Source organism: Amborella trichopoda, chromosome 6 (assembly GCF_054954075.1).
Source record: "Amborella trichopoda isolate Santa Cruz 75 chromosome 6, AtrichopodaSantaCruz75HAP2 v2.0, whole genome shotgun sequence".
Lineage (NCBI taxonomy): Eukaryota > Viridiplantae > Streptophyta > Magnoliopsida > Amborellales > Amborellaceae > Amborella > Amborella trichopoda.
The window spans coordinates 52,906,459-52,927,173 of NC_142341.1; the positions used below are offsets into that span (position 1 = coordinate 52,906,459).

Sequence of the window (20,715 nt, forward strand, 5' to 3'; positions counted from 1 at the left end):
TCTCTTATTGCATATTTTATTTCATCCATGCCCATCACATGTAACATACAAAAGCTTAGATTTTATGTTTCTAAATAAAACAAAAAGCGGACTTTGAGCCTAGTCAATAGTACATCCCCTGGCCATCCAAATATACATTCTCTTATTGGATACTTCATTTTTGCTATCTTGTATTTTTCTTCTATGTTGTTCTAAACTTACATATCATAACCATTTTTTACTTTTGTATAAATATTTTCAAGCTGGTGGAAATAGGCAACTTTGGAATATCAACATGACCCACAATATTTTATTTGCCAAAACATAATGTGCTCCTACATGAGCACATTCACTCCCTCTGGCAAAACCATCACGAGTATTTTTAGGACCCTAAATTTGAGGATATAACCTAGTCAACCTAGCAACCAACCTAAAATCTAAAAATAAAATAATATATCATATGCTTTCAAAAATAATATCCTGAGATTGATTAGAGACCGTTAAATTTTTTAACTTCAAAGTCAATGTTAAGAACTCATAATTTATTTTTATTTTCAAATACTCATGTGGTGATTCTAAAATGGAGGCCAAAATTTCAAATCAAGAAAAATCACCTAAGCATGAATTTTGCATGTGGGAGCAAATGTACAATGTGCTCACTCGTGAATACTCTATTTTTCCCTCTTTTTGAAGATCCTTCCCATGATACTATTAGTTTTGGATTTATATTTTCTGACTTCCAATTTTATTAGTTATGTCATGGATTGCTTGTAAATAAATAAAGTATCTTGGTATATTTGACATAGTCAAAGAGCATAACTTTTTTCTTTACTTTTTCAAACTTTGGTGCTCTCTTTCCTTTTCTTTATTTGACCGTTCTCAAATTGAGATGTATTCTAAAGTCTAAAGTCTAAACCATATTCTTAAGTGTAATCCATCGTGTCTTTTCTTGTATGGTGGGTTAGCATGGATTCTAAGCCCCATGTTCCCACCCCCTAATTACTTAGCTCTTAAGTATCTCACTCTTAAACATATAATCTCTCTCTCAAATGTCATATCTCTCTCTTTCACTCTTAATATGTCAACTTTTTTTCTTTATTTTTCAAATTTTGGTGCTCTTTTTCCTTTTCTTTGTTTGCCCCTTTTAAGTGGTTTGTTTTACCTTATCTACTTTTTCTTGTCTTGCAAGTATCATGTCCCCCCTCTCTCTCTCTCTTCCCCCTTCTCTCTCTAACATATCATCTCTTAAGTATCTCACTCTTAAACAAACAACATCTATTTCTTATATCATTTATCTCTCTCATTCTTAAATATATCCTCTCTTTTTCCCAAACATATCATCTCTTAATTATCTCAATCTTAAACATATCATCTCTCTCTAAAACATCATTTATCTCTCTGTCATTCTTAATATATCAAATCTCTCTCTAAGATACCATTTCTCTCTCTTAATATATTAAATCTCTCTCTTAATATGTCAAATATCTCTATCTAAACTATCATTTCTCTCTCAATATATAAAATCCCTTTTTCTCTCTATCTATCTATGACATTTTCAACAAGAAGAGGGACTTCAACACATAAAATGAGGCATCCCACCTGCCCAATCTTTGTTTTGTTTGCTTGACTCAATATTTTAATTAGATTGTCGTTTCAACTTGGTTAGGTGACGGGGGGCAGGAAGTAGTACTAAACCAATTCAATAAATAACAATATGAAATTATTTTACTATATTAAAGACTTAGGGCATGGATGGTTTAATAGTCGTACCTTTGTTTTAAAACCTAGATCGGCCAGGTGAACCGGTCTGGAAATTCGTTCAAGACCAGCAATTCACCTATTTGGTTAGGCGAATTGGACCGAATCTCATGTGTGTGAATGTAATTTAAAAAATAAAAAATAAAATAAAAAAATAAACTTTTAAATAAGTGATGGTTCAAAAGCTTTGACCTGTTTTAAGCTCTTGTTCGCTGCCTTGCCACGTCCTTTTAGTGGACAAGGTTTTGATACGTTGAAAGCGGACTTTTAACGCGACGCCCCATATATGAGGTGGAGGTGTTTAGAGTAAATTAAATAGGACGATAGGTCGCTTAGTAACTTTTTTTTCGCTCTCCGTCTTACAAATACAGTGAGCTCCTCTCTCTAGCCGAATTTTTATCGGAAGTTTCTTCTTAAATATTTTAAGTAAGTGACTTCATTATCTGAAAAAATAATCCGTTATTTTTAAAAATAAAATGAAATAATTACTTCTACTTATTATCATGAATTTTAGGCTCGATAAATTTTATGCGCAAGTGACCTCATTATTTTGAAAAATAATATTTTTAATAAAATTGTGATATTTTATCTATATTATAAATCTTAAATACTGTAAATTCTTAGAAAAATAAATTTATTTATTTTTCTTGCCTATTGTTAGAAAATTTTAGATACTATAAAATTATTAGAAATAACTGTGATAGTTTTGCTTTTAATAAAATTGTGAGATTTATTTCTATTGTTTTTTAATATTTAGACATTGTAAACTTCATGTGCAAATAACTGCCTTATTATTTGAAAACTGATATTTTTGCATTTGATTATAGCATTGTCTGTGAAATGTTCATTTGCGAATTGACATCTCATAAATTGTGATAATTTTGTCTTCGTGAATTTCTATAAGAGTTTTTCTGTCCATATTAGATTGGCAATTATGCTATAATGTCTTTACGAACTGCTACCTTTGTTCATTTGAGCCCAAAATATTTGACTGGTTATTTTATAAACGTTATTGAAAGCGATTGTTATTAATGGTTTCAGTGAAATTCATATTAATAATTTCAGTGATATGTTGAGTACATGATATTGTTGCTTTCGAATGTTTAAAGAGATTTAGAAATACTTTAAGTATGCAAGTGGACTCATCCGGCTCGTCGGTGAAGTATAAGTGAACCTATATGGGACGTCGGTAGGGATTAAGTTGACTCATCCGATACGCCGGTGAGGTATAAGTGGACCTGCAAGGATTAAGTATACCTATATGGGACGCCGATAGGGATTAAGTAGACCCATCAGGACGCTGATGGGGTATATAGGTGACCTACTTGGGACGCCAGTAGGGTAATTTGTAAAATCCTTCGGATTATGTATTGTCGTTAAAATGTTATACGCATTTCAATTATTCGAATTATACTTAATTATGCATTTTTTTTTAAAAGTGAAAATGTTATACGCATTTCTGTTAATAGATCTCCTTTTTAAAAATATTGATATCTTTCAATCATGATTATTTTTATGATTATGATGATCACTTACTGAGTAGCCAAACTCATCAAATTATGGTGAACATTTTTTTCAGGATAACTGCGATTTCATTTTGAGTGCTCGTCAAGATCAACTTTGAAAGATACTGTAGTTGTGCTTAAGCTTTATTTTGTTACTTTGTAAGAATTCGCCACTGTAAATTTGTCCTATCAAGAGATGTATATATGTTTTGACTGTCACGTCTCATGAATATCTGTATTGTAAATTCATGGGGTGTGACAGTGAATCATTCCAAAAGGAAATAAAAAAAATGAAAAACAAAATGTGTGGGAACCAGGCAATCTGGCAGGTCTGAACCATATGATTCTTTGATAGACTCGATCAATTTTTTGATGGAACTGGGTGAGTTCAAGGCATCTGAATTGATTCCCAATTTCAACAAAGAACGAGGTTGTGAACCACCTCTCAGTTCCGACAAGGAACCGAATAGGTCTGGACTAGTTCCTTGTCCAGATTCATTTATTCCCGATACGAACTGCCAGTTTTTAAAGAAATTTTTTCTAACAATAATCTTTAATTACCTTAGGGCAATCACGTCTAACAATCATCTTTAATTACCTGAAGGCAATCATGTCTAACAATCATCTTTAATTATGTCTAACAATCATCTTTAATAGCTTGGCACATTATTATTATTCTTCTTTTTTTTTTTTGAGAAAACAAGGTTTTTTTTTCTCTTTTTCTATTTATTTATTGATTTTTGTCCTTTAGTCTTAGGGCTCCAAGGCCTAAGAGAGATTTGGTCATAAGGAGGCTTTAGAAATAGCTAAGTATAGTTGTTAATAATAGTGTGCCAAGCTAAAAATGGCTTGGCACAGGCACTCGCTCATTAGTAAGTATAGGACAGAATAAGTGCAGGGCCAAAATCTAATGAGTCTAAATCATTGTTTGGATAATTGGTTAATTTTATATAGAATGTACTATTCTTTTTAAAAGTAATATACTTTTCATAATAGTATTTTGTTAGTTGTTTGATTATTATGTACAATCTATTATTTAATTATTTAACATTTTTTGGTGATTTATGTTATTTTTGGTTAAAACTTTCAAAAATATAAATTTATATATAGAACTGCGTATAAGTTTGTATCCTGTAAGTACAAACAATTATTATCAAAATTAATTTTACTAAAGCATTGAATTATTAATATAAACTACAAAAAAAAAAAACATCGCGTTATTAGTGGTAATAGGTACATCCAAACACATGCCTTGGAGTTTTGTTGTACTCAATTTCCATCATTCCCACTTAAATTAGGAAAAAAAAATCCATCAAATATGTGTTAGCTATTGACCTACCTTGGTAGGTCCCAACGAATATTGGCTAATATTCAAACATTAGATTATAATATTTACTTTTTTATCTTTCTTCAATGAAAAGCATGAGACTAAATTGCCACCAATTAGGGGCCTAATTGGTGGTGGCAATGGACCCGGGCCCGACATGGGTCCGGGTGTGCATTCGAGAATTGGACACAGTAGGTCAGGTCCAAATCCATATGGACCCGACCTGAATAGTGTTATTCATGTATATATTTTGAAAATAACATTTAAATATATATATATAATATTTTTAGAATCGAGCCCATGTCTTCAGGTTCTGTTAGGTCCTGGTCCTTTATTTTGGGGTTCGGGTCAACCCGTTGCCACCCCTACCACCCATCTTGGTGGAACATGAAAAATTTAGCTGGCCGAACTAGTCCAATGGTTAATGAGATTTAAACCATTGATGTATCTAATTGGTGGGAAATATCCTTCAACACTATCCGTTATTGTTTGAATTTGTAAAAAAGATTAAATACTCGCACTAGTGCACAATGTACATTTGCTCCCTCTATCAAAGTCTCAGCTAAAAGTATTTTGAGGATTTTAAGTAACTTACTCAACCTAGCGAACAACCTACGGAGGAAATGAATAAAATAAATGGAAAATTGTTATATGTGGGCTGGACATTTTTACAATATGTGGCCCCAAGGTATAAAGCATCCATCGATAATTCATATAAAAAAATTTAAAACTAGTGGTCTAAATGTTATTTTAATAGAATATTATTTATATTTTTAAAATTTTATTTATTTCATCATATTCATGATCTCCGTGTTAGAGATTACATATCCATAAAAGATAATTTTAAAAATCCATCTCAAAAATATTTTTTTAAGATGTGACTCGTTTCTACGTAGACTCATAAAATTTGTGTTAAAAAAAATACCCCTAAGAAGTTTCTACACGAAAAATAATTAACGCTATGCAATTTTTAGACGGTTAGTTGGCAAGACCGCAAGAGCACTCAAAACTCTTTTAAAAATAAATACCAAAATTTCATATCAAAACAATTCCTTTGTGGAGCTCATGCTCTTTTGAGTTTTTTGTGCTATTACTTTTACTTTTTATTTTATTCTTTAGTTGGATCTCTATTTCGGGAGATTGGGATCGCTCATATGAGTTACTATAGTGGACTACAATTATAAAAAATGGATAGAACTGGTGATCCAACCGATGTTTTGGCTAGCTTGGCCCAAGGTAAAAGCTGTATCCAGTCAAAAATTGGTCAAAACTAATGTCTAAAATTGGCATTAGCTAGTCCGACAGGTTGGTTTTAACCAGTTCAACCAGATAAATGAAGTTAGACAATTTTAAAATTTATATATGTATATATTTTATTTTATTTATTTTTTAAAAATTCAATCCAATTGGTTGAATTGATAGTCAGTTCAATTTTGACTACACTAAATCCCTCATAGTTTAATAGTCGATACAAACAATTAATTTTGACCATTGGATGTGATATTAGGTGCCTGCATTTATTTATTAACAAAAATTCATAATAATTTTTCTTGAACTTTATAACTTACCTCTTTGTGCTAAAAATAAATAGTCTACATCGAACAACTACTTGAAGAATACCAATCCGCCCAAATAATCCTTATTTTAAAGAAAATATATATAAGAGCGACGCCTTAAACAATCAAATTAAGAGGCATCTCCAAATAGTGTTGAAACCACACTGAGCCTATACAAGTCTTTTACAGTTTACTACTGCAGGACCACGCTATGTACCCTCATTTAGATATCTTCAAATAGTGTTGAAACCACACTGGGCCTATATAAGTCTTTTACAGTTTACTACTGGAGGACCACGTTATGTACCCTCATTTAGAGATCTTCAAATAGTGTTGAAACCACACTACGACTATATAAGTCTTTTACAGTTTACTACTGCAGGACCACGCTATGTACCCTCATTTAGAGAGAGCGCCCTAAAAATCACCTCCCAAATGCCGCCGAAATGCGCAGCGAAAAAGCGCCGTGAAACGCGCCTCGATTTTGGCGCTCAGTGTTTTGGCTTTCCTTTTTGTTCTCTCTCTACTTTCTCTCTCTAAATTTTACACCACACGCCCTCCCTCTCTCTAAAATTTAAACTACACGCCAAATGACTTTCATTTTCAACAGCTATGTAAGAGCTGTTAGAAACGTGTACACGCTCTCGCTCTCTAAAATATTTTCTCTTGAGAAATATTATTCGAACTATTATTAATATATTTTTTTAAAAATTATCTTATAGGACCCACCTCTATCCATGTGGGTAGGACTCCAACTATTAAATTTGTCATCAATTTACAAAAAAAGTCAAATTCTACATTCATGTGATAACTTTTTTAAAGATACGCGTTAATTTTAAAAGTGATCCTTTAAGGTGCTACACATATATGTAGTGAGTGTCCTATAAAATCATTATTTTTATTTTTATTTTAAAAATATTTTCTCTCTCTATTTTTTTATTTTAAAGATATGGCAATTGCCTAGGTGGCATGGTTGGCCAGCAAGCGACTATCCAAGTTGAGAACTGGACAAGTCTAATGGAGCACGACTAACAATAGGCTGGGCGCCCTGGTCCGGCACACTGGATGTAGAAAAAAGTAGAGCCTAGCCTCAAATTGTGGCACGTGGGGCGAGCTAGAGTCAATGCTGGCTGGACTCGGCCCAGCCCAACCCTGTTATTTATTGGATCTGGGCCAAGCCCGCATATATAGAAATGTTTTAAGACTTAATTTTAAGGATCTGTACTCGCTAATGTGGAGATCATGAATATGAAAATATGAATTAATTTAAAAAATTAAAAATAATAATTGTAGTAAGAAAACATTTGGACCGTTACTTTCTATTGTTTTTAGATGGAACACCTACTTACATCCATCTTTAAGATGGATGCTTTACACTTTTTGGATCGCATATGTAAAAATGCGGTCCGGCCCAATTTTTACATGATTTTTTGCAGTTAATATACACATAAATTAATTTTTTGTGATAATAAAATACTAATAATTTATCAAAATACATCTAACAAATTAACTAATGCACATTTTACATATTATTTTATTTGATTTCGGAAAGCCCATCAAAAGCCCCATGATCAGAGTGAGTTCGATGTAATTTGAAATGGTCCGGGCCAGGGCTGATGCACACTCTTTCTGCAGGACTTGTAAGGATTTACTCCTGATCGCGGATGGTTTATTTTTCTATTAAAAGAAAAACTTATAGGCAGTTTTATATATAAATTTATATTTCTTAAAAATAGTTTTGACTTTATTTACAATAGCATGCTGGAAATCGCATTTTTTTGATATCCAATTACTAAATATCTTATTCATCTCCCTCTCTCTCCCCTTCCTTTTGTAGGCATGGGGACCAATTCTCTACGAGACAGATTTGGGCCCCAAATAACATTAATGGCTTGAAGATTTTGTAGCTCTTTATCTATACATACATTACTTATACGTCATATGGTATTTATTAGATGAATGAGATTGAGCCGACAATAATATCATAGTTTATATTAAAAAAAAATAATGCTATACATCCATTGCAACTTGGCAAGGATGATCATTTTTTTTTTAACCAAAAATAAAAAACAATAAGAAAAAAGTTGGCTATTTCCCGACTTACTAAGACTCAAAGAGTAAACCAAACTATATTTTACACTATAGATCATTATCAAACACATGTCGACAACTATCTAATCTTGATTAAATCGTCGAGAGTGAAAAAATAACAATTCACCCCTCTTATGACTCATCGAGCAGGGGTCGCAACAGGTGGGTCTTGAGCCGGGTCTACCCCTAGCCTAGTCTTTGCAGGGCTGGTCTTAGCGCAACCCGGCCCTAACGGGGCATAAAAGGTCATGGTCAGGCTTGGCCTTGACTCTATCAGGGCCGTGTTGGCCCGTGCTGAATACAATAAGAATAAATAGGAAACAGTAAGAAAAAATTGGCCATTCCTTGACTAAGACTCAAAGACTTAAACCAAACCGCGTTTTACATGTTAAAATGGGAAAGAGAGACAAAGAAAAAAAAAAAAAAAAAAAACAGTAGAAGGGTATTTTAGTCATTATTTATTTGAAATATGGTCCCCCGGAACTCACACAACGTAATATAAAAATTGGAACATACGCCTACTGCTCCCGCATCCCCTGAGCACTGCCTTTAGAGAGAGAGAGGGATGGGGAGAGAGAGAGGCTATGTTATTTTAGAGAGATAAAGTAGGGATACGATTAGAGAGTTGTTTTTAGAGAGAAGAGAGCATTATTTTTTTAGAGAGATAGAGATTGTGATATTCCCTTTAGAGAGAGAAAGCAAGTCGTGTGATATTTTAAAAAGGGGGAGAGAGCTGCGTTATTTTAGAGAGAGAAAGTAGGGAATTCGATTAGCGATGTGTTTTTAGAGAGAGAAGTTAGCATTATTTTTTCTACAGAGAGTTAGAGGGGAGAGGCCCTCTTTATAGAGAGAGTTAGAGGGGAGAGGCCCTCTTTTAGAGAGAGAAAGAGGAGAGAGGTCCTCTTTTTGAGAGAGAAGAGGAGAGAGATACTATTTAGAGTGGGAGAGTTACACCCGAAAGAGAGAGAAAGAGGAGAGAGGTCCTTTTTTGAGAGAGAAAGAGGAGAGAGATACTATTTAGAGTGAGAGCGATATACCCGTTGATGGCTTTAAATTTCGTTATTAATTTTTTGAGAGAGGCAGATAAGAGAGGTCCTCTTTTTGCTAGAGAAATCCCGTTGATGGCTCTAAATTTAGTTATCATAAACAAAGAAAAAGAGTGATGAGGAGATGCGTAGAGAGAGAGGGAAATACCTGAGAGAGGAACGTGTCCTCATTTCCTAGAGAGAGAGAGGGATAAATCCCTATCATCTAAAGTGAGAATTTGAGTGAGAGATAGAAGCCTGGTTCAGATCAGAGGCACAAGAGGAGGGGAGCCCATAGAGTGACATCCAAAGAACAAGTGAGAGAAAGTTTTAGAGAGAGAAATTTCAAAAGAGCGTTTTAGAGAGATAAAAATGGCAGGTGGAGAAGGAGCAGAGGCGGGGTTGTCACTGGAGTATACTCCGACTTGGGTGGTGGCAGCTGTGTGCTCCGTTTTCGTCTTCATCTCTCTCTTCCTTGAGCGTTTCCTCCATTTCCTCGGAAAGGTGGGTAACCTCTCTCTCTCTCTCTTCATTTCTCTCTTTCATTTCTATTACCATATTTCAACAGCATTTTTACTGGTACTTCCATAAAAATTGAGGCAATTTTTTTTCTTTCTCTAGTTTTTGAAGCGGAAAAACCAAAAGCCGCTGTTTGAAGCTCTACAGAAAGTAAAAGAAGGTAATTTCTCTGTCCCCCTGTCTTCTTTCAATATTCTCTCAATATCACTAATGAAAATTATAGAAATTAACCTCTCTTTCTCCCCTCTAAGCCCAGAAAAGGAAATGACAAATCCCATCTAACAGATCATCAGTACACATTTATAATTTGAATGGAACTCAAAAAAAAAAAAAAAAAACTAGGACAATAGTCTCTCTCTCAAGTCTTAAAGAAACACTGATCAGCATATTGGGCTTGTAGTCAAATTGTACTGAAAGGGATTATATTCTCTCTTTCTCTCTCTAACAATCCACTTGGATGAATATATTGGTCTTCCACTGAAATTATACCAGTTTTTATGTTGGATCAATCTGACCCATTTCTATTATTTGATTTTGAAGCATGGGATTTGTTTTTCAAATCCATTAAATTGATGGAAAATGTAAACGCTGACTTCAATTTTTATTTTTATTTTTGACAATTACAATAATACTAATACTGGCTTCACTTAATCCTGAGTTGTAATCTGTCTGTCAAAAAATTGTTCTGAGTTGGCTCCCCCCACCCTCTCCCTCTCTCTCTCTCTAATGGATTCGTGGATTTTTTGTTTATTTGATTCTGAATGATGCAAATTGTATGTGCAGAATTGATGCTTTTGGGTTTCATCTCCCTTATATTGACCGTTCACCCTCTCTCTCTCTCTCACACCTTGGCCCCCCTCAAATGCATACATGGATATGGGTCTTTTCAATTCTGAGTGATGCACTTTCATATATTGCAGATTTGATGCTTTTGGGATTCATTTCCATTATATTGACTGTTCCCTCTCTTTTTCTTTTTTTGGGGGGGGGAGAGGGGATGTTGGGTTCATTCTAACTTATGCACTTTTTAAGTGTAGAGTTTCCATTATATACACTTTTTGTATGCAGAGCTGATGCTTCTGGGGTTTGTCTCTGTTCTATTGACAGTTCACCTTATCTCTCTCTACCCCGCCAAAAGAAAAACAAAAAACCTAAAAAGAAGGATAGTGGGTTTATTTCAATTCTAAATTACACTTTTTATGTGTAGAGTTGATGCCTTTGGAAGTTTCTATTCTGTTACTGCATCTCTCTCTTTCTCAAATGAATACCTGGTTGTTGGGTATTCTGTTTTTCCAATTCTGAATATTACTCCTTGTATGTGCAGAGTTGATGCTTTTGGGTTTCATTTCCCTTCTATTGACTGTTTTCCAAGGATTGATTGGCCGTATATGCATTCCTGAGAGTTTCGTACGCCACATGCTCCCGTGTGAGAAAGAGGGGGCTCCTTCTTCTTCAGAGACAAAGCACTTCCAATCTTTCTTCTCATCTGATATCACAGGAAACAAGCGACGGCTTTTAGCAGAAGCAGCATCAACGGAGTTAGGTCATTGTGCAAAACAGGTAGTTGTCAATTGTATTTGTTGGAAATAACATTTAGGCAATGCAAATGTAGCTTTGATGCCAATTATTGAAATTTGAGCAACGGAAACAAACCGCCATGAGCAGAAATATTCTATTCTTCGGAGAAGGAACAACCATCTGTTAATGTTCTAACGATGAAATAATTATGAAAAGATGTTCTAAACTTTCACATATTTTGAATTAGATTGCATGTCGTTCTTTATATCGTGGTTGGGGACTCTCCTACTCCACATGAACTCTGGCACTTTCATTCCACATCTTTAGTTATGATTCATTTGATTCGTATGTATGAGATGATGATCATATACATATATATTGGTAGACTCCTTAGTATATGAAATTACCCATCCATGAAATAGAAATAAGGGAAATTTATCAAATACCCATTAGAGATAAAGTAACATTTTGCCTTTGCCCATTTTGCAGCTATTCCAACTCAAGACCATGTGTTTTACTATCGGTGTTTTGAAATTAAATCAAAAGATACGGATAAATTGTTATTTTTTTTGAGATAAGGATAAATTCTTAAATTGTTTATTTCTTATGGGTAATTTGATAAATTTTCCTAAAAATAAAAAAGATCAAATAAGTGAACACAGTGTATTGCATTGCTCACAAATTTCGAAAATCTGTGCTTAAGATAGGATTGTTTTTTAGAATGTTATTCTTTATTTCCCTTTGATTATTTGGTCGTTTGCCTGCTGGTTTCATAGATGGTATATTGCTTTTTGTCAGGGGAAGGTTCCACTGCTATCTCTTGAAGCTCTACATCACCTGCACATTTTTATATTTGTGCTGGCCATTGTCCATGTGACCTTTTGTGTTATCACTGTGATATTGGGAGGATTAAAGGTACATGTGGAGACACCAAGTCATCTGGTAAAGTTGTTTTGTAATGAGTATCATGGATATCTTATATTTAGTTCTTAAAAGAAACATGGGCTCTCTATCTTAAGTTTCAGGGGAAATTGACTGATATTGTGAGATTGTCTTTATTTGACAAATCCACCAGTGAGCACTGTTGCTTTATGAATTATTAAGTAGGCGAAACTGTAGTTTTAGTACTCTATATAGTGGTCATTATATATTCTACTATGCATGATTCAGATACGCCAATGGGAACACTGGGAGAAATCCATCGCACAAGAGAAGTATGATACGGATGAGGGTATGATATTCTTTGTTTTTAGATGTTTATGCGTTTTGCTGGTGTGTGAATCAATTAATCTTCAAAAGATTTTGCTTCGAAATCTGACAAAGCTCTATTCTTTTTGTTGTGTTCTTGCCTAACAATTATACGTATTAATTTTTTTTTTGAAATATTTTACTATATATGTGCAGTTCTAAAAACAAAAGTCACACATGTTCAGCATCATTCTTTTATAAGGGAGCATTCTCTTGGTCTGGCAAAAGACTCAGCTCTTTTGAGTTGGCTGGTTAGTTATCACATCACTAATGCAACTTATCATCATTAGGAATGCATGTTATATGGAGTCAGCTGTTACTTTTGGAACTTGAATTCTTCTCCTTTTCATTGAACACTTGCGTGCACATGCATGTTTGCTCACCAAATATTATGAAAACATTGATATTTAGTCTGAGGTTACCTGAGCTGTAAAACTTTTTTTTTTTTACCATTTTCTCTCTTTTTGGAGATAAGCCTGTGGAACTAATTTATTTTTTCCTGCAATTAAAGAGATTGGATTTCAAAATTTTCTTGCATGTTAGTTTTGAGATTTAAAAGAAGAAAAGAAAGAAAATCATAATTCACTAATGATGCAGGAAAATAAATAAATAAAATAAAATAATAAAATTAAAAAGGTTGAGAGATTATGTCCTCTCTTTGGGTTTGCAAGAGAGTGCACCCCAAGATCTTTTCACAAGATCAAACTCCCTCTTTATTTTCCAATTACTCTCCTAATAAAGAAGGGGTATCTTCCTTTTAAATACAAACTAAAAAGAATTATAAATAAAAATAAAATAAATATAGAAAACTAAACTCTATCTCTCTCTTAAGAGATAAGAGAGAGATAGAGTTTAGTTTTCTATATTTATTTTATTTTTATTTATAATACTTTTATTATGGATAATAATCCCTATCCATATCCATATCCATCTTTTTTTAAAAAGCTAGACTTCCAATTCTACCCCATAAATCTCTACAACTGAAAAAGACAAGAATAACCCTAAAGAAACTAAAAATCCAAATAATATATTTTCTAAGTCCTAAAGAAATGTAAAAATTTTAAAAATAAAAATCATTTTTTTAGTTGCAACATTCTCCCGGGGTTGGGAGAAGCTTGACATCGAGCTTGTTGAACTTAAATCTTTAGAGGCTTTCTCAAAAGTTGATATGCAGTACAACACTGGGATCTCAAGCTTAATCTTAATTTCTCATTTAGATCCACACGGTTGGATTTCAAATGTTGCATCATACATATCTTCTTCTTCATAATTGATTTAAAATTTCTTGCACATTTGGGTTATCAACATGCATCGAGATCGACCTCTTCATATTCATGTTCCTTCTACTACAATCTACTAAATAGATCTTGTAGGCTTTGTTGTATTACTTTGATGATACGTTCTATCAAGCCTTTTTTGAGTCTCTCAAATTTTTTATCTTATCGCTCAAATATTTGATCTATGCGCTCCATAATTTGATCAACAGTTGGTTTTAATTAGTAGAGATCGCAAGTGGACTGATTCAGGGAGAAAAATAATAAAGTAAAAAAATAAAAATGAAAATAAAGGTTTGAGAGATTATACCCTCTCTTTGGGTCTGTAAGAGAGTCTACCTGAGGATTTTTTGAAACTCTTTCTTTATTCTCCAATCACTCTCCTTACAAACAAGAGATATCTTCCTTTTAAATACAAACTAAAAGGAATAATAAATAAATATAAAATAAATATAGACAACTAAACTCTATCTCTCCCTTATTTCTTAAAAAAAAAAGTCTAACATATCCTAACTGACCCAACCATACTAGTCCTTGTCCATATCCATCTTTTCGAAAGAAAATAAAGGTCCAATTCTACCCTATAAATCTCTACAACTAAAAAAGATGAATAACCCTCAAGAAACTAAAAATCCAAATAATATATTTTATAAATCTTAGAAAAATATAAAAATTTAAAAATGAAACAGCTTTTTTTATTTATTTGCATTTACTACCCACGTAATTGTTCCTCATTGACTAATGAGGTTTGGTCATTTATTTCTCTTTTGATAAAGTGATTTTTGTATTAAATGAAGTGTAAAAGAATGTACATTATATGACTAGTAGTCAGAAATTATTTCTTCATTTATTTTAGTGAGTAACAAACTTCTTTTCCATTTCTTGTTTCTTTCATTCTGTCCATATTCCCTATGTTCAATTCAAACTTCTATGTTCTTGTTGTAACATCATACTTCCTTATGTTTGACTCAGATGTCTTTCATCAAACAATTTTATCCTGCTGTGACGAGATCAGATTACATTACTTTACGACTCGGTTTCATTATGGTAAGCTTTAGTTTCTGTGTTACATCGTATCCATATAGTTGTCTTGCATGATTGGGAGCTTCGTGCCAAGGTGCTTTATTTTCTTAGCTTGCTAATTATCCTTGCTGTATCTGCACAGACTCATTGCAAGTCGAACCCAAAATTTGATTTTCACAAGTACATGATACGGGCACTTGAAGCGGATTTTAAGAAAGTTGTTGGTATAAGGTAATCTTGGAAGGATTTGATTGTGGTTGAAGTTTTTGAGTGATTAATTTTGATTTTTTACCTAATTTCTATTTCCATTCGATCTTTTTGGTACTGAGCTTCCCTTGTTTGTGTTTCTTCGCTTACATTGTGCCTATGTTGCAGTTGGTACCTCTGGATTTTTGTGGTTCTCTTCCTATTGCTGAATGTTGATGGTATGCTTGTCTTGCAAGCATCTTAATCTGTTATTTTTATATGAGAGATCTTTGTTTCCATGTTATTAAATAATACTAAAGAGCGAAAGTATACTACAATCCAATGAACTATTGGAAAACCACAGCCTATGGGGGTTATCACCATCCATTCAAATGATGGTCAGTAATGGAGAATGAGATCCAGTGCAACACAACATCGCCCTAATACCTGTATACTCTCCAGCACTGTTCGACATTTCATTGGGCATGGGCCTATGGCTTTTCTGTTGTCCATGTTTTTGTAATCTGCTTCCCTTTAGACTATAAGTTGATGGGATTTCATCTTTCACTAATAATCTTGTTGATGCAGGATGGCACACATATTTCTGGATTGCCTTTATTCCCTTATTTGTAAGTATAAATGAACTATCCTAATTATCTTATATTGTTAGAGCAGGCAGTTGATCAGATGTGTGTACAGAACTTCAGATATCCCCTCTGGATGTGTCTCCTTTTTCCCCGATTTTTGTTTTCCTTATAAACTCCTCTTGAATGCAATGCCTCTGCACGATGAAGCTTATTGTGATTCTGCACTTCTTTTTGTCTCTATTCATTGTGCCTTTGTTCTCCTTAGCGCATATTTTAGGGAAAAAATTAGTTGAATCTCATAACATACCTCCCTGATGCATACACAAACATGTGTGTATGACATGCTCTTGCATTCACATGATGTGGATGAAGTAGTTGAAGCATAATTCTTGTCGCATGGCTGAGCATGTGCATAACATACATGCTATGTGCATGCATAAATCCATGCAACATGCAATTTATTTACATGTATCTTCATGCATGAATGTAGGAGTGTGTATGTTGAGTTTTCCTTGTAAGTTTCTTTGATTCATGAGTTTTTGGATATGACGTACGGATTCAATTCATTATGCAGCTTCTACTCGCTGTTGGCACGAAGCTTGAGCATATTATAACTCAGTTGGCTCAGGAAGTTGCAGAAAAACACACGGCCATTGAAGGAGATTTAGTAGTTCGGCCATCGGATGATCATTTCTGGTTTCATAGTCCCCGAATTGTCCTATACTTGATCCATTTCATCCTCTTTCAAAATGCCTTTGAGATTGCATTCTTCTTCTGGATACTGGTAAGAGTCACTATGAGAACCTTACAATTGCACACATGTGAGCATAAGCTTGTATGACTGATAATGGATTTCTTGTTGAGGATAGACTACTTTTGGCTGGGATTCCTGCATCATGGGACAAGTGCGCTATATCATTCCCCGACTTATAATTGGGTACTCTCTCTCTCTCTCTCTCTTTCTTACATGTCATATGTAAAGCCAATACTCTCCCTAGCACCTTTGATTTGTAGTATTATTCTCGATCCCTTCCATATTTTTACTCAATCTCTTATTCTATGATATACCCTCTCTCTCTCTCTCACTCTCTCTCTCTCGTTGTATGTCTCTGCCACTAACTCAAGATTGGATGCTCACAGGGTGATAATACAAGTTGTGTGCAGTTATAGCACACTTCCTCTCTATGCAATTGTTACCCAGGTGAGCCACTGATTGACTCTTGAATTCATGAGTAATGTTACTTGGCAGGAGTTATTTCTGACATGAATATTTGCTATTTTTGAAGATGGGCACCACATTCAAGAAGGCAATATTCGATGAGCATGTGCAACAAGGCCTGCTTGGTTGGGCTCAGAAGGTAAAGAACAGAAAAATCAAGCCTTCCAAAGGGAACAGTAGGGAAGGCTCTGTTGCAGGGGCAGCAAGCTGCAGTCGACGGGCACAGGCTAATGTCTCTGTGGAGGGGATTCAGTTGTTGAAGAAGGATGATAAAAAACAAGAAGTAGATACAATCTCTCCATCTTAAGTTTCAAAAAATTGCTGGTAGCCCCATGTGTTAACATGGAAAGTCCACTGCATATGTAGATCTATAGTTCACTGGGGTCATCACCATGGAATGAAAAGGTGGACGGTCATGGTGTCATGTCCTGCTCTGGTGGTTCCCAGCCTCCCCATCACCATCAATGGCCATGGACGTTAACGGCCCCATTGAAATATGCCTTTACATTATATATTGGAGTTCCGTTCAATATATTCGAGGTGTGTTCTTATAGTCTGTTGTAGCTATTGTGCGTCTCTTATCTTAGTCCCTGTTCAAGTTTTTGTGATGATGCCAAAGAATAGAGAGGGTTGTTTATTGGAAATGGGAAGTAACATATAGAAAAGTGTGATGAGCTTCCCTGTTTTGATATGTATACTTGATCATCTCATGTAATGAGTGTTGAGAGTGCAGGTGCATAATTATAAGCCTTTCAGTTGGCTGGTGTATACTTGAAGTCAAAGTATTTTGGGAACCAAATTTTAAATTTTGTGTCCCTGTGCTACACAATATGAGATTCAAACCATGTATTATTTACAGTTGCAAAGATTGTTCTTCTTGTTCTTTTTTTTTTTGTTTTTTTTGGAAAAGTTGACGTTGAAGTGCACAGATTACTATGAATCCACCATCAACTTTGGGGCTTCAACACAGAAGCTTCTCATTCAACCTCAATCAAGCTCCACCCTGGGGTCGTTGAAAGACTCTTCATTCCTCTTCTCACTTCAGCTACCTTGTCCCAAAAGCCTGCCTCTGCAAAGAGATTGGAAAGCATCACTTTGCATCCAACATGGTTCAGATCAAGCTTTAAAAGGTGCTTAGGTACTCTCTCCCCTAATTTCACATCTCCATGAATTTTACAAGCAGCCAATAATGCACCCCAAGTTGAAACTTGGGGCCTTATGGTCATCTTTGCTGTCAGATCCTCAGCCTCTGATAAGCGCCCAAGTCGACTTATGAGGTCCACCATGCACCCATAGTGCTCAAACCCAGGCTCGATTCCGTAGACCCTATTCATTTTATCATAAATATGCCATGCCTCATCTATGAGCCCACCATGCCGACATGCACTTAGAACTCCTACAAATGTAATCTCATCAGGCTTGATATTGGTTCTTTCCATCTCTGAGAAAAGCCCCAAGGCTTCTTTACTACGACCATTCATTGCGAGCCCCCCTATCATAGCGTTCCATATAGACACATTCTTATTGTCATTTAGCGATTGAAAGAGCTTTAGAGCATATTCTATGTTCCCACACTTAACATACATATCTATTAAGGCAGTGGAAGGATTGCTACTCGGTGAGATCTTTGTCTTTTTGATGTAATTGTGAACCTTTGTCGCTTGTTCTAGACTGGCCAACCGAGCACAAGCAGTGCATAAGCTCACCATGGATGCCTCCTCAGGCTCGATTTGTGAGCATTCCAACTCTTTGAAGAGATTTAAGGCTTCATTGAGCCGTTCACCATTAGTGTAACTCGATATCATGGTACCCCAAGCAATGGCATCTCTATGAGGCATTTTATCAAAGAGCCGGCGAGAAAAGTCGACAAAACCAGACCTTGCAAAACCCACAATCAGAGCACACCAAGCCACCACATCTTGATCGGGTTCTCGGAAAAGCTCCAATGCACAGTCCATTCTTCGACACCCTGCATACAAATAGACCACACCATTTTTGAGCTTAGCGTCCAGACCTTTCAATCCACTCTTAATCATGTGGGCATGGACCTTTTCCCCTTCTTTGAATTCTTGCAACTTAGGGCGAGAAGAAAGCACACTAACAATTGTGATTTCATTCACTTCAACCCCCACAATTCTCATGTCTAAGTACAGTTTCAACGCATCAGTGTGAAACCCACTCTGCGAATAACCCGATATCATTGTAAACCATGACACATCTCTTTGGGGCATCTCTGTGAAGAGTTCATATGCATTTGATATGAGGCGGTGCCTTAAATAGCCGTGGATCATAGCATTCCATGCGATTAAATCTCTTCGAGGGAGCCTATCAAACAGAAGGCATGCATTCTCCATGCACCCACATTTCGCATACATGTTGACATTAAAGTGCACAGATTACTATGAATCCACCATCAACTTTGGGGCTTCAACAAAGAAGCTTCTCATTCAACCTCAATCAAGCTCCACCCTGGGGTCTTTGAAAGACTCTTCATTCCTCTTCTCACTTCAGCTACCTTGTCCCAAAAGCCTGCCTCTGCATAGAGATTGGAAAGCATCACTCTGCATCCAACATGGTTCGGATCAAGCTTTAAAAGGTGCTTAGCTACTCTCTCCCCTAATTTCACATCTCCATGAATTTTACAAGCAGCCAATAATGCACTCCAAGTTGAAACTTGGGGCCTCATGGTCATCTTTGCTGTCATATCCTCAGCCTCTGATAAGCGCCCAAGTCGACTTATGAGGTCCACCGTGCATCCATAGTGCTCAACCCCAGGCTCGATTCCATAGACCCTATTCATTTTATCATAAATATGCCATGCCTCATCTATGAGCCCACCATGCCGACATGCACTTAGAACTCCTACAAATGTAATCTCATCAGGCTTGATATTGGTTCTTTCCATCTCTGAAAAAAGCCCCAAGGCTTCTTTACTACGACCATTCATGGTGAGCCCCCCTGTCATAGCGTTCCATATAGACACATTCTTATTGTCATTTAGCGATTGAAAGAGCTTTAGAGTATATTCTATGTTCCCACACTTAACATACATATCTATTAAGGCAGTGGAAAGATTGCTACTCGGTGAGATCTTTGTCTTTTTGATGTAATTGTGAACCTTTGTCGCTTGTTCTAGACTGGCCAACCGAGCACAAGCAGTGCATAAGCTCACCATGGATGCCTCCTCAGGCTCGATTTTTGTGAGCATTCCAACTCTTTGAAGAGATTTAAGGCTTCATTGAGCCGTTCACAATTAGTGTAACTCGATATCATGGTACCCCAAGCAATGGCATCTCTATGAGGCATTTTATCAAAGAGCCGGCGAGAAAAGTCGACAAAACCAGACCTTGCAAAACCCACAATCAGAGCACACCAAGCCACCACATCTTGATCGGATTCTCTGAAAAGCTGCAATGCAGAGTCCATTCTTCGACACCCTGCATACAAATAGACCAACCCATTTTTAAGCTTAGCGTTCAGACCCTTCAATCCACTCTTAATCATGTGGGCATGGACCTTTTCCCCTTCATTGAATTCTTGCAACTTAGTGCAAGAAGAAAGCACACTAACAATTGTGATTTCATTCACTTCAACCCCCACAATTCTCATGTCTAAGTACAGTTTCAACGCATCAGTGTGAAACCCACTCTGCGAATAACCCGATATCATTGTGGACCATGACACAACATCTCTTTGGGGCATCTCTGTGAAGAGTTCATATGCATTCGATATGAGGCGGTGCCTTAAATAGCCGTGGATCATAGCATTCCATGCGATTAAATCTCTTCGAGGGAGCCTATCAAACAGAAGGCATGCATTCTCCATGCACCCACATTTCGCATACATGTTGACATTAAAGTGCACAGATTACTATGAATCCACCATCAACTTTGGGGCTTC

General features: G+C 35.6%; 2 protein-coding genes and 2 pseudogenes across 3 annotated transcripts; 1 reads left to right on the forward strand and 3 right to left on the reverse strand.

Annotated features, from left to right (window-relative positions):
* The first annotated feature begins 9,477 nt into the window (after window positions 1-9,477).
* On the forward strand, window positions 9,478-17,681 carry MLO1 (Seven transmembrane MLO family protein). Of its 2 annotated transcripts, none has more exons than XM_088869376.1 (14): window positions 9,478-9,745; window positions 9,863-9,920; window positions 11,085-11,320; window positions 12,077-12,220; window positions 12,449-12,509; window positions 12,683-12,777; window positions 14,773-14,847; window positions 14,966-15,054; window positions 15,199-15,248; window positions 15,598-15,638; window positions 16,171-16,380; window positions 16,466-16,533; window positions 16,737-16,797; window positions 16,883-17,681. In XM_088869376.1, exons 1-14 carry the CDS (start codon window positions 9,614-9,616, stop codon window positions 17,120-17,122), a joined length of 1,560 nt encoding a protein of 519 aa, XP_088725502.1. In that variant the 5' UTR covers window positions 9,478-9,613; the 3' UTR covers window positions 17,123-17,681. The 2 variants fall into 2 exon arrangements, with proteins under 2 accessions (XP_088725502.1, XP_006858689.2); XM_006858627.4 differs by having other exon boundaries at window positions 12,077-12,193.
* Window positions 17,682-17,792: 111 nt separating this feature from the next.
* LOC105421765 (pentatricopeptide repeat-containing protein At5g19020, mitochondrial pseudogene) lies at window positions 17,793-19,190 on the reverse strand (annotated as a pseudogene).
* A 68-nt stretch (window positions 19,191-19,258) lies between these two features.
* Window positions 19,259-19,867, reverse strand: LOC105421764 (pentatricopeptide repeat-containing protein At1g08070, chloroplastic pseudogene; annotated as a pseudogene).
* A 116-nt stretch (window positions 19,868-19,983) lies between these two features.
* LOC105421763 (pentatricopeptide repeat-containing protein At1g05750, chloroplastic-like) lies at window positions 19,984-20,661 on the reverse strand. The gene has a single exon (XM_011630459.1). It carries the CDS (start codon window positions 20,659-20,661, stop codon window positions 19,984-19,986), a length of 678 nt encoding a protein of 225 aa, XP_011628761.1.
* Between the last annotated feature and the right edge of the window lie 54 nt (window positions 20,662-20,715).